This window comes from Vanellus vanellus (genome assembly GCF_965231255.1).
Source record: "Vanellus vanellus genome assembly, chromosome: 5".
In the NCBI taxonomy this organism is placed as follows: domain Eukaryota; kingdom Metazoa; phylum Chordata; class Aves; order Charadriiformes; family Charadriidae; genus Vanellus; species Vanellus vanellus.
In genome coordinates, this window is record NC_138910.1 from 6,300,564 (window position 1) to 6,314,171 (window position 13,608).

The window sequence follows — 13,608 nt, forward strand, 5'->3', positions numbered from 1 at the left end:
GCTACATTAGGTAAAGCAGAGAGGTGGCTGGACTCTGGCTCACAACTCTCCAGCCAGGCAGTAATTACTGCTATCCATTCGGGTATATTTAAATAGCCTTATCATAGAGGAACCTGTGTAAAACTGTTCTCTGTCTTCTTTCTGAATTCTTTCCAGAGAAATTTTGCACTGTGATGCAGTATCTCGTTTGTTGCAAAATCAATCATTCTTTTTTTTTAATGTAATATCACATCTGTGACTTGACTGTATATTAGCCACAATAACGGAGGGTCTGAATTTACAGCTTTAAATTGTTATGGGAAGGGTAAGAAAGTGTGGGGGGGGGAGAGGCGTATGACCTGCTCATTTGAACTAAAAAGTCCAAATAAAGAAAATGGTTTTACTTTGTCTACCCATATTTTCTTACCCATTTCTTGTTGTTGATTTACATTCATAAGCACTGTACCTTAAATTTGTGGAGATCCCATTGAACTCGAATCCTTTTCATCAGCGTACTTCATATTTTGCATTGTAGGTTATGGAGCTGAAGCTAGAATTCCTTTACTTTGAATGAACAAGCCCCTTCCAACATAGCACAGATGTATTAGGTTTCTTTTTTCCATTGTGGTGGTAATTACGGAGGAACTGGTGATGTCCATCATGTATGTTCTTATGCATTGGAGTTGCCAAAAAAATCCAGTATGTCAGTAGCCTGTGGCCTCCTGCATAATAGCTGCCAATTTATCAGAAATTGGAAAGTGCCATTAAAGCGTTTCTCGGGTTCAGATAACTGGTACTTGTAAAACAGCTACTAATGTCAGTGATCCTGTTCTTCATTAAATTACTTAACTACTGCAGAGCTTTGAAAAATTGGCTTTGCGGGAAGTCATTCATTGCTTTAACAAATAGGAGGATCATTTGGAAAGTCCAAGCCAGATTATGAACGAGTACTTCAAGAGCAGAAACATAGCTCTACTGAGGTACCCGATTAACTTAAATCATCATAGAGAATTTAATATGTATGTGCAATGGTTATTAAGAGAAGATCATGAAATTAATCTTTTCAAAAAGAGCTATATAAGCATCTTGCTATTTGGCGATAACTTGTGTGACATTTTCTTTGAATATTTTAGAAGAACAATGCAATATTGCCTATTGCCATAAACTGCCAATAATCTGTCTTTTATATAAAATGGAGGTTTGATGGTATGGAAAACAAACCCCCGATATCATTTGTGTTGCACTCAAGGAGAAAGAACTGGGGGGGCGGGAGGGGTGCGGAGGAAAAACTGCAAAACTTTCTGTATTAAATCGGATATATGGAGTTGATTCAACAGTTTAGCGAATCCAATTTTTGTATTTCTTGTTTATTTTATTAACACAGCTACTTGTTTGATTTTTTCCCTCATCTAAAGTATGTAAGAACTATAATAATCAGTTTTATAGTATAGCTGACCTATGCAGAGAGCGTTTACAGATATTTATGTATCATTTGATATAAGCTCACAGACACAAATGATCTAGCATTAATTGAATAGCAAAGGAAAGAGAATTTCAGTGGTAGTTGGATTTGTGATGGGGTGTATCAATAAGAGTATAAAAAGTTCATTTATTTGGTAGTTTAAGGTGTGGGGTTTTTTTTTTAAGGAATTCAATTAAAAACACTAAGTACATTATATATATTTAAAAGGTACATTGTATATATTTTACTAAATTGTTTCAACTAACTGGCATTTGAAACCACGTATAACTTAATGGATTATTTTTTTCTGAAACTTTTGAAAAAACAGATTCTGATTTTGATACCATGTGACTTTTTAAAACTCTAATTACGGACTCCTTGTGGTAGAACTACAAAACAGCGTTCAGTAGTTGAGTTTGATTTTCCAGAATTTAATGTTTAATATCTCTAGTTGTGATCAAAGATAGTGCTAGAAGGGAGAAATGAGAAGTCTGTGGGACTAAAAATGTATTCGAAAGACTCCTTATCAGAATATGAATTGTTTTAATCATCTGTTTCTCCTAATAAAGTATTCTGTTGTTCTTATTCCACTTGTCATTTCTATCAATATGTAACAATATCTTCTTTATTATTCTTTTGAAATGTATAATCTTCTGCTTCCAGATCCATTTGAAGCTTTCATAATTTTTTCTATTCGACATGAGATCAGAAAAATTGATCTTCACAAACGTGACTACAGCCTTTTAGTTCCTGGTTTAAGAAATACAATAGCACTTGATTTTCATTTCAGTCAGAGTTTACTGTACTGGACTGATGTGGTAGAGGACAAAATTTACAGAGGCAAGCTCTCTGATACTGGAGGTATGAATTTAATCATTAATTTCTTAACAGTAAGAACAACTGCAGTTACAGGATGTTGGACCAGATAAATTGTGACTGAGCTACCATTCACAGAAACGGAATTTATGATGGCATTCTACCTTTAAAAATGTGTGTATCTAGATTGTGCTTGATGTAGAGCTAGAAAAAGACTTTGTTATCAAAGTTTCCTTTTGCAATAGGCTATAGGGGGAAGAAAATGGCAAATGAAAAGGGCTGATATTTCTTCCTGGTCCAATGAGTGCAATATTGATTTTTTTTTTTTTTTTTTTTCGTTTTTTGTAATTTACCTTCACCTTATTAAAGAAGTATAAGAATTTATAAGACGTCTGATAAATTATCTGCTCTTGCTAAGTGAAAGGTTTTGCTTCAAAATTGTATTGCATTCAGAAATACTTGTTCTTTGCCCTGGTGACATAATTACGACCTCAATAATAATTATGAACTCAATATAATCTCATAATACATACAAAAGTGTTTCTACAAAACATTCTTTGCTGAAGTGTATATCAGGTGCTTTCATTCCTGCATGAGCTAACAGGCATAAGCATGTTTAACTTGCTTTTGTAAAAGTTCACATATACATTCGTGTGTATGTTCTCCAACACATTTTTTTGTAGTAGTTTTTCGGGTTTATTTCTTCTCTTTAGTAAATGGTATTTGTGGGTATTTTTATATCCACAGATCCAGACCAGGGAAGAAATATGTTACCCTGCTAACTATGTAAAGGCAGGCAAAGGCTTGCTATTTTTCATTAGTGGTTGTGGTGTTCATATGAGACCAGTAAGGTAGTCTGGTTTTGTCGTGCTGTATTATAATCACACTGTACCAGAACCCAAGTGACTTCTATGCTGGATTGAAAAAAAAAAAAAAAAAAAAAAATTTTACTCCCTCAGCCTTGCAGCTGTCAAGAACTAACTTGCAACTGCAAAAAGCACTGCGCCTTCTTGGAAGTCCTCAGGGCTAACAGAATGCTTCTGTAGTTGCCCTTGGTGTGAAGAATTTTGGGACCCTCCAGACGGTGTGGAGGGAACAGCTATTTTTAGACAGTGACAGTATGAATTGTGCATGTGAATTTAAAGTAACAAAGTAAGGCTATTTATTGCACAGCTTTTCAAAATGTGTAGCCCAAACAGGGCTCTCCCTGCCATTTCTGTCTTCATCACAATCTTTCAGTTTTCTCTTTTTCTGATTGAGAAAGAACTGAAAGAGAGCTGCATGAGTTTTGTCTAGTATGTCTAGTCACTGGGAGGTGAAGCATGAGCGTGCCCTTCACAGATGGTGCAGAAGAGGTCCCTGGTAATAGGGCACATGCATGTCCCCTGTCTTACTCTGCATGCGATCTCTGACCTTTATGGAAAGTTTCAGAGCTTTACTTACTAAGGCATCAGAGAACTAAAAATTTCTATGAAATTGCTGTGGAATGAAGTTTATTTGTATATTGCCAAAAGTGTACTTATTTACAGTAGTCTATTGCATTTGTAAAGAAAAAATGTCACGTGGAGCAAAGTATTATCATCTGTTAGATTAATCCAGACTGCACTCCAAGAGCATAGGATAGACTTGTATGCCCCTCTTCACTGTATCAGACTCTGTATTAGTACTTAAGACTCTCTTTCTTCCCTCCCTCCCCTTTCTTTTCTTTAAGGTGTTAGTGCCATTGAGGTCGTAGTACAACATGGCCTGGCCACACCTGAAGGTCTTACTGTAGATTGGATTGCAGGAAACATATACTGGATAGACAGCAATTTGGACCAAATTGAAGTAGCAAAACTAGATGGCACTTTGAGAACAACGTTAATAGCAGGAGCTATGGAGCATCCGAGGGCTATTGCTTTGGATCCCAGATATGGGTAATTAAAATAATATTACTTTTTTGTCTTGAAAAGTATTTTAAAGATACAGGTTTAAGTGTGAGATTTTGATTTCCTTTTTTGCTGTAAGTTATAGTTCCCAATTTGCCTTTAACAGTTCTTGAAAGTATATTTTGAGTGAAATAAAATCCATTATTAGTGTGTTTTGCCCCAGTGAAAAGCCTTAAGAAAAGGTAAGGCGGAAGATACAGGGGTCTATTTGTTGGCAAATTACTTCCCTTGCTATGTGATTGTTTCATTTAATTTTTTAGTGCAGATGATAGTAACTGAAGGTTTTGGTCTAACCTTCCTGTGTGGTTAATGGACAGATTTAGGTATTGACAAGCTGATTCATCTCACTTAGGGATTGATTTTTTTGGTGGGACTTTAAAGGTATAGCTTAGATGTTACTGGAAGACTAAAAGTTGAGTAAGGTAAATCCCACCTTTTGTGTTTGGTTCTCCTTCTTTACAGTGGAGATAATGCTTGCCAACCTCTGTCAGTATTTTTTTGACCTGTTCATAAGGGATATTATTAAACTGGACTGTTATTAATCATGAGCAACTGAGTGTAGTAGATTCTCAGCCTACTACCATAAATGTTATCTAATACCTGTCATAACTATATATTTCTAATAAATATTAGATTTTTTCATAATATCAAACAAAATATTAATTTTAAAAGGCCAAAATTAGGGTTTTTTTAAAGTATGCTTAAATTAAAATATTGCCTGATATTGTTAATATGCTAACAAAGTAAAAACTATTTTTGCATAAAGTGTAGTTTTAGCAATCATCAAACATATAGATTTATTTCACAATTCTGTTTTAAAATCTTCACAGTAAAAAAAAAAAAAACACTACATTAAAACTTTGCTTAGGATATTTTTGCTTCCTTTTAAAATTAGCCTCGTTTTTTTGGCAGAGCAAAAATGACCCATACACACCATTTACATCAAAATTTAAGTCAATAGACTGAAGTAGTGGAAAGAAAGTAAAACTGGTCATGGAACACAACTCCCTATTGAGCTAGGTGTCAGTTTGGATTCTGTATTGAAATTCAGTCGTCTGCTGCAAAAATTTCACGATTCTTGGAGTTAGAGCAGTACTTTGAGGCTATATGAAATTGTAAATTCATCACAGAAACCTCATTACCCAATATTGTGTGTAGATGGATCCTCTTAGAGTGACCAAAAGGTGTAGTGGTCAATAGCTACACCCTCTTCTCGTAAATATTTTTCTTTCAGAGAGGAAAAAAAAAAACCCAAACAAACAAACACAAAACCCAACAACAAAACAACAAATTAAATGTGGCCAAAATAATATAAATTACAATGAGTTTGAAAAATCATCATATTTAATTTTCTTTAGAAACCGACTATGGTCTATCATGTGTCTTCACTGAATATTTATTTCAGAAACACTGCTGTGTGACATAAAAATAAAATTAGGTAAAGGTCTCAGATTCGGGGACCTGAGGTCCCTCTGGGACCTAAAATTCTGAATTAGCAAGTGCATGCTTTAATGAGTAAGGACCCTGCCGTCTCAGTTTGGATGCTAGAAAGCTTATTTACCGAGTGCATCGCTTATCTACAGAGATCTTTAAAAAGAGGCATCCTGTTGGCAGAAGAATTGGCAGATAAGCTGTTCAAATTAAATGGTTGGGAGGGGAAAAAAAAAAAAAAATCAAATCACCACTCTTCCTGAAACTGAAGGCTTAATCTGCCTTTTGAAAAGCTAGAAGCAGTTGTGTGCTCCATTTTTTTTTTAGAAGTGAGGAAAGAGTGAAATCTTTGAATGCAGATGGGAACAGCTCTTCAATCTGTTCACAAATAAATGTGAATAAATAAACACTGATGATTCCAAGTAGATGGCGAGGCTGCCATAGCTCCCACCGCACGCACTGCTGTAGCTGGGTGTAGGCACCCAGTCCTACCCAGTAGCTAGCCCTGGATCCTCGCTGTCCCCCGCTGCCACGCGCACACACATATAAATGTCTCTCAGTCGGGCCCCAGACCTCACGGTCTCTCTGCCAGTTGGCCTGGTCCCTCTGGTAGCCAACTCGCCCAGTGCCTCCTCGCTCCCAGAGACACATCGTTATGGTTTGAAGAACCCACAACAATTTATTGTCATTTAGACAATTATTCTCTCACCCGATGATCCCTCCCCACCTGGGAAGGGGAATCAGGGAAAAAAACAAGGAAACCTGAGGTTTGAAATATAAACAGATTTAATAGGATAAGACTAGAAAATTAATAACACTAAAGAACCAATAGTGATCTCAACGCTAGTATAAAATATACAAGGATTATACTCAGCCAATTCTATCAGTAGAAGCTGTGCGCTTCCAGCAGAGGACAGCAAATGTCAGACACTTGTGTGTGTTATGGCTTCAGGAGGAAGGGAACGGCTCAGGGGTCCAGCACCAGGGCAAGAAGTTTTCTGGATCGCGGCCATCATAAAAGAGAAAAATGCCTCAGCAAAGTTTATATTGAATGTGACGTTCATGGTATAAAATAATCTTGTTGGCCAGCTTGGGTCGAGTGCTCGGGTCTCGCTCCTCCTCATCCCAGCACCTGGCGAGCTCGAAAACCCTGAGACCTTGAAACCCACATACCATAGCTGGCTATAAAGTCAATATTTTCACAAATTCAGACATTAGTCTTCTAAAAATGCGGTTTTCCTAAGTGTTAGGAGAGACCTTACTGAAAAGTAAAATTACTAAAAGACAGATTAACCCTTTGTCGCTCAAGCCAGGACACACCTGCATACATCTGGCTGCCAAGTCCTTAACCCGCCCCACGGTTAGTCTGCCTTCGCCTTTGCCGGCGTTCCCACGCTGACCGGTGCACCCTCAATCATTCCGGTGGCTGCCACCCAGCCTGGGACCTGTCTTCTGGCTCCAGCCACTGGCACAGAGCTGCATATACACACAGCGTGGAGACCCTCACCCAGGGGGCTTTTTTTTATACCCTTATCCTTTATTATTTAAATGTAATACCTATTATTTGTTCCAAGGCACTAAATGAAGAGGCCTTATTGAGGATGTGTTCAGGACTGAAGCTGTCCGATGTTACTTGTCAAAAGTTTTGTTACATTCTGGCTCTCTGCAATTAGCTTTCTACAGCTAATGAAATGTTTTCGTATCAAAGGTATTCTTTTCCTTTAACAAATAAAAAAAAAATTCTGTGTTGTTGGAAACTTAACAAGCTGAGAACAGAGTGCGTTTTTGGCTTTTTGATGACACTGCTTCTGTTACTTAACAAGAAACTTCTTAGGTTATATAGGTGAAAGCTCTCCTTATTGGACAAAAATCAGAGATAGTACATAACTGAGAGAGCCTACCATGCAACGCATCTTTTCAGTTTTCTTAGAAAGACTGGTCTATATAAAATTAATTAGTTATATACAAAAATCTAGGGGTCTTCATTGGAAAACTCTTAATAATACATGGAAATCTCCAGTTTATTATGTTCCTTAATCCCTGCTACCTCAAGTCACCTTTGTCCCTTTCTCCCCTCCCAATCCTCCTCATCTGTGGATTGCTTTCAAAGGTTGTTATTATAATTTTTTGTAATGAGCTGGGTTTCTAATTATAGAAGGAAGACAAGACAAGCTGTTATTTGCATTAATGGACATGAAAAAGGGAACGCTATTAATTTTCTAGTTTTTAGAAAAATTCTTGAGTTTCATGATTGCTCTAACACTGATAATGAAATATTACCTCCGTTTTACCCTATGACTTCAAGGAATTTATTTAGTTGCCTAAATTCATCTGTTTATTCCTTTAATTTAAAACAAGTGAGTGTTTGAACTTTTTTCCAACAATTGTCTTTTTGAACCATTTTAAGCTATCCTGCATGCTTGAATATTTTCTTATATCTCTTTTCTTTTCCCTTTCCTCTCACCAGAATTCTCTTTTGGACAGACTGGGATGCAAATTTTCCTCGCATCGAATCTGCTTCCATGAGCGGAGCGGAAAGAAAGATCATATATAAAGATATGGATACTGGAGCGTGGCCTAATGGCCTTACTGTAGATCACTTTGAAAAAAGAATAGTATGGACCGATGCCAGGTAAAGTGATAACAGTATTCTTCCTAGCTGTTTATAAATCCTTATTCTTACATACAGAAATGTGAACTACATTGGAAGTGGAATGTAACTATGTACATTATGTACATAAGTCTTGGGTGCAAATGTACGGCGGGTGCAAATGTACAGCATGTACATTTCTTCAATCCTGTTGCTATTATACATAATTTCTGCATGGTCTGTACCAGCAGACCTTAATGACCCTGACCAGGCTTCTCGGGGACCTCCCCTCACACCCCCGTCCCGTGAGCCCAGGAGCCCATTTCAGCTCAGCCCTGGAGCCTGGCCCGTGCCTGAGTGACACCGCTGGAGCACCAGGCTCCAGCCCAACCACAGCACTGCCGGGCAGTGGGCCCAGTTGGTACAGACCCCAGCCCACCGGGTGGCTTCCAGACCTGACCCTGCTTCATCACCACAAACTTTTCTGGTGATTTGGACTCTTGGTTGAACCTGGATGCCACCCCGGGCCCTGCCTTGCTTGGGGGCAGCTGGGTGTAGCCCTGGAGAGCGAAGCTGCTGCCAGATGTGGTATCATCTATGGCTTCTGGCTCACCGTGCCTTAGAGAGCAGTCACCCCTGATGCTTACGCATGGAAGACCCAAGCTGTGTCACTTTTTTCTGTAAGTTCATCTGAACGCTAACTGATTTTCCTGCTGTATTTTCACAGCATGGAGGTAAATTTGAATTTAAAAACAGTATACAAGCAAAGCAGTATTTCATATTCTTAGTTAAATGAATCATGGGAAAGAAATAATCTCTGAAGTTAATGATTGCACTGTAAACATTCTTTGGTCTTAGCTGTATGTAAGAGTGAAGTTTTTATACTTGCACCAATGTCATAATAGTTGTGTGACTTTTATTTTAGTTGTGTGTAATCTTAAATTTTGGGTTTTCTCGTAGGTCGGATGCCATTTATTCTGCGTTATATGATGGAACCGGCATGATAGAGATTATACGGGGTCATGAATATCTTTCTCACCCTTTTGCTGTTTCTTTGTATGGGAGTGAAGTATATTGGACAGATTGGCGGACCAATACACTTGCAAAAGCCAATAAATGGACTGGCCAAAATGTCAGCGTAATACAAAAAACAAGTGCTCAGCCTTTTGATCTTCAGATATATCATCCAAGTCGTCAACCACAAGGTGACTATTTATAGAATAATTAATTATTATTCCTATGAGGGGGAAAAATATTCTTTTTATGTACAAATATCAGTATATGAATTTGCCTTGAACTGACAATTCTTAATTAGATGTCATATTCAACACTAGTGTTCCTTGGGTGGTAATAGAATCTTTATTCAAGAAACTTCATGGGATCAGTGGCTATGAAAATTGCCCATTGGGACTCTTGTTCTTGATGTGTTACAAATATAGTGCTGAACCACATTTATTTAAAAGGCTTCCAACTTAATTATTTTTTTGACTGGAGTAACTAGTCTGATGAAAGTAAACATAAGTGTTAGCTGTCTTTCTCTTCCTTCTCTCCAGAGGAAGATGAACTTATCTGTGAAATAAACTGTGTATACAATTCTTAGTTGTAAATATTCGCTTTGTGCTATAATTTGCCTTAATTTACTTATTTACGTAGAATGGTTTGCGTTAGATGAGTGACCTGAAAGATCATCTAGTTCCAACCCCCTTGCCCTGGGCAAAGACACCTCCCACTAGACCAGGTTCTCAAAGCCCTGTCCAACCAGGGATGGGCCATCCACAACTTCTATGGGCACCTGTTCCAGTATCTCACCACCCTCAGAGTGAAGAATTTCTTCCTGATATCTAATCTAAGTCTCCCCTCTTTCAGTTTAAAGCCAATACCCCTTTTCCTATCACTACATACTCTTGTAAAGTGTCCCTCCCTAGCTTTCCTGTGGGCCCCCTTTAGGTACTGGAAGGCTGCTCTAAGGTCTCTGCTGGAGCTTTCTCTTCTCCAGGTTGAACAGCCCCAACTCTCTCAGTCTGTCTTCACATAGGAGAGGTGCTCCAGCCCTCTGATATCTTCGTGGTCCTCCTTGATTTGTCTGTCTTTGTTTACTTCTCAGTCTTCTTGTTCACACTTAGGACTGCATAACTTAAATTCCACCACTGCAGACTACTACTTTTCTACCTAAATAGCCCCAATTTGCTGTTGTCCATAAACTGACGCTTTTCCAAAGCATATGCTATTCACTCAACAGCTTTTATCTTAAAATAACAGTTACAATTATCAATTAGCACTGTATGGCTTTCATGGGAGAATGAACTCAACCTGCTGGAGGCACGAGTTTGGAGTTTAAAAGTTCAAGAAGCACCAAACTTAGTTTTGGTGTGCATAACGACCAAAACTGAAAGGAAGTTCACAGTATATGCACTAATTAAATAATAGGAAATTCTTCAATTATTTTGTGATACATTATTTTGTAACTTTAGCTTCCCATTTTCATCTGTATAAAGGTTACCTCTTCGTGTGTGTATATTTCCATTTCAATTTTATACCAGCTTTTATAGTATAACATCTATTTATAGCAGAGCAGTGCTGTACAATTATGGTAAGTGCATAGGCTTTGTCATTAGCTAGGTAGTCCAACATTAGTTGTGTATTTAGTAATCTTCAGCTACAATAACTAAAGATAAAACTGTATTAATCTTGAAAATTAAAACTGACCGGATCTTATCTCTCCGATTTAATGAAATATTCTATTTAATTCCTAACGAAAAATGCAGCAACCTGTTAAAGCTTAGCTCCTTGAGATGGATTTACAATGTCTGTCACATAGGTAAAAAGGCTAATGATTTTCCTTTCATTTCAGCTGAAGCTTCAAATGATTTTATCACTGAATAGTGAATGTCTCATTTGGGTGATAAATATTTAGTTAAGAAATATAATGTATTGACTTCAGTGGTCGTAAGTGTGAAGGTACCAAGAAAGTAATCATGGAGTAGCCTGTTAGTTGCACATCTAGTATTTTTCTAGAGTATAACTATTTATTAGTTCTCTGAAGATTATGAGGATTACAAATATATATATTTTATTTAACTGGTGTAGAATTGTTTTCCACTCTTTTCAGTTTTCTGGCTTCAGTTGTGGCAGTATATAGACTGTACCTAAGCATGTTGCTAATGACATAAGCAATAATGAAATCCAAATTAATTATAGAGGGACTTGGCACATTTTGCTTTGATTTCATCCTGATACCCACCTGTTGGGGAGCACTGATCCAAACATGTCTTCCTGCTTTCCCTCATACTTCACTTTTTCCCCAGCTGCTCTCCAGTTGAGGACAGGTGAATCCAAGATACTTAGTACAGTGCGGACAGCTGGCAATATTATTCTTCTTCCTACCAGTTATCTCTACTTCTACCATCATAAAAAAGAGAATTTTAATTGGGCTTTATAGTTCTTCCTTCTCTGACTTTTCAAAAGTTGTCCGTTTCAAAGTCCATGTATCCCTGACTTGGGAATCATAAATGTGAATGGAAACAGTTGGAAAGTGTTGTTACGTAGTCATTTACTATGATCCTGGTTAAACTTCTTCAGTTATTTTGTTGGAAGGATACTTGAAGATCAGTTCTCTCTGTGGATCCCCATGTAAAGTGAAGAACTAAATAAAGGGACATTTTTTGATACAACTGTAGCTATGTTGATGTTTAAAATAAATTTAAAGTTCCAAGACCACATATGGACAGGAAGACATTGTTATGATGTTGCTGACAATTTCAAAACCCATTCTTGGAAAGAGATTGGAAAGAATTAGAGTATTGATCAAAAAGAGACCAGAGCTCAGAACTCCTCAACCAGAGCTGAAATCCCAGCTTTCTCAAGGTAGTCCAACTCTTCAACATAGCTTTCCTATACAAATGTAGCAGCCATCGGGGGGAAGAATCGATTGTGTCAGCTATCGGAGGGAAGAATTAAGTCTCTGTAGACTCTTTTATGTTTTTATACCAGTAACTCATGGGTTATTTGTAAATAACAAAACAGATCATCCAGAACAGAAGTTATGATTAACGAATGAGGTGAGTTACCCTATTGTTGTTTATACATATGCTTAAGTTTACTCCAGCAACTATTCTTGCGCAGTGGTCTTACTGTCTCCTATCTCCCATAAGCTGTTCATTCTTCCCTAGGAACTTCATGGTCTCTAATTCTCCATCACCTGTCTTTGACTTTCTGTAGGTAAATAGGCTTAAAGATACAGATTATCTAGGTGTGAATAATGCATACTTTATAGGTGTCACAGCTATAATAATACGTAGTCGGTATATGAATATCTACTTAAACATATTCCTATGTACATATATGTACTTCACATATGCTGTGTATATGTACGTTTTTCCCTTTATTTTTATAGGTTTGAGTTCAACGTTACTTTCTGACATTCTTGAAATACCACCAGGTGCATTATCTATTAGTAAATTAAATTCTGTTATTGTAGGACACATCTGGCTATAGAAGCTCTTGGGACATGCCCTGGAAAACACCAGTGCCTGAAAAAGAATCGAATATGTGTTTTATTGTGAGATATAGCAAAGGGCAGTGACTTAATTTGTATATAAATATAGGAAAGTAAAAAATATGAATGGAGGATGACCACCAATTAGTTGTAGAATGTTCCATGGTCTCCAGATAAATTTCAACTCTTTTGCCAAAAAGTTGATAATAATAGAAACTACTTTAAAATTCCTATCACGTATACTTGTTGTTTTTTTTTTAATATTGAGAAATGATATTTTGTTTTTCTTCTCACCTAGGGTTTGTAGCGCTCAGTAAGCTATTCAGACTTTTATGTTAGTAGCAATCTTTCTTTGAAAACATTGAATTCTGACAATTTTGTATGGCTTTGTAAATGTCTTAGAACCCAGTTCTGCATTAGTTATACATAGAAGACTATGGATATAGCTCTAATATAAATGAATACCAGCAAGTAAAAGTCTACCTGCACACTAGTAGTCAAAAGATTTGAAGAATGCTTTCTAATAGCATGCATTGAAGAAAGGAGAGCAATGAATACAACTCACTGTTATTTTGTGAGTCTAAGCACGATGACGACTGTGGTAAGGACTCGCAATGAGCAACTCCTAATGTGCCTTGCCATATGTGACATATGCGGCCAGGTTACATTTTTCTGGTGGTTTTATTTTAAACCAATAATGAACTTACATTAAAGAAGGATGTTACTGTTTTTCAGTGGTTAGGTTCCTTGGGCTTTATTACTTTTTGGAATAAGCCTCTTAACGAGAGTTTACTTTTTAGGCCAGGTTACTGTTCTAACAAAGCTCTCGGACTTCTGGACAAAAGAGTATGTGTGCCCAGGATCTTAAAATATGGGTGGAGTAAATATGCGTCTCTGCACACACCTT

General features: G+C 37.3%; 1 protein-coding gene across 1 annotated transcript in view; it reads left to right on the forward strand.

Annotated features, from left to right (window-relative positions):
• The window catches only part of LRP1B (LDL receptor related protein 1B), a gene marked incomplete at both ends in the record, with an annotated part of 773,038 nt that overhangs the window by 525,985 nt on the left and 233,445 nt on the right, over positions 1-13,608 (forward strand). Inside the window, 4 exons of the mRNA XM_082483434.1 lie at positions 2,105-2,302; positions 3,969-4,173; positions 8,084-8,248; positions 9,167-9,411. Of these exons, the coding sequence (XP_082339560.1) occupies positions 2,105-2,302; positions 3,969-4,173; positions 8,084-8,248; positions 9,167-9,411 (813 nt within the window). The remainder of the gene's footprint in view (positions 1-2,104; positions 2,303-3,968; positions 4,174-8,083; positions 8,249-9,166; positions 9,412-13,608) is intronic.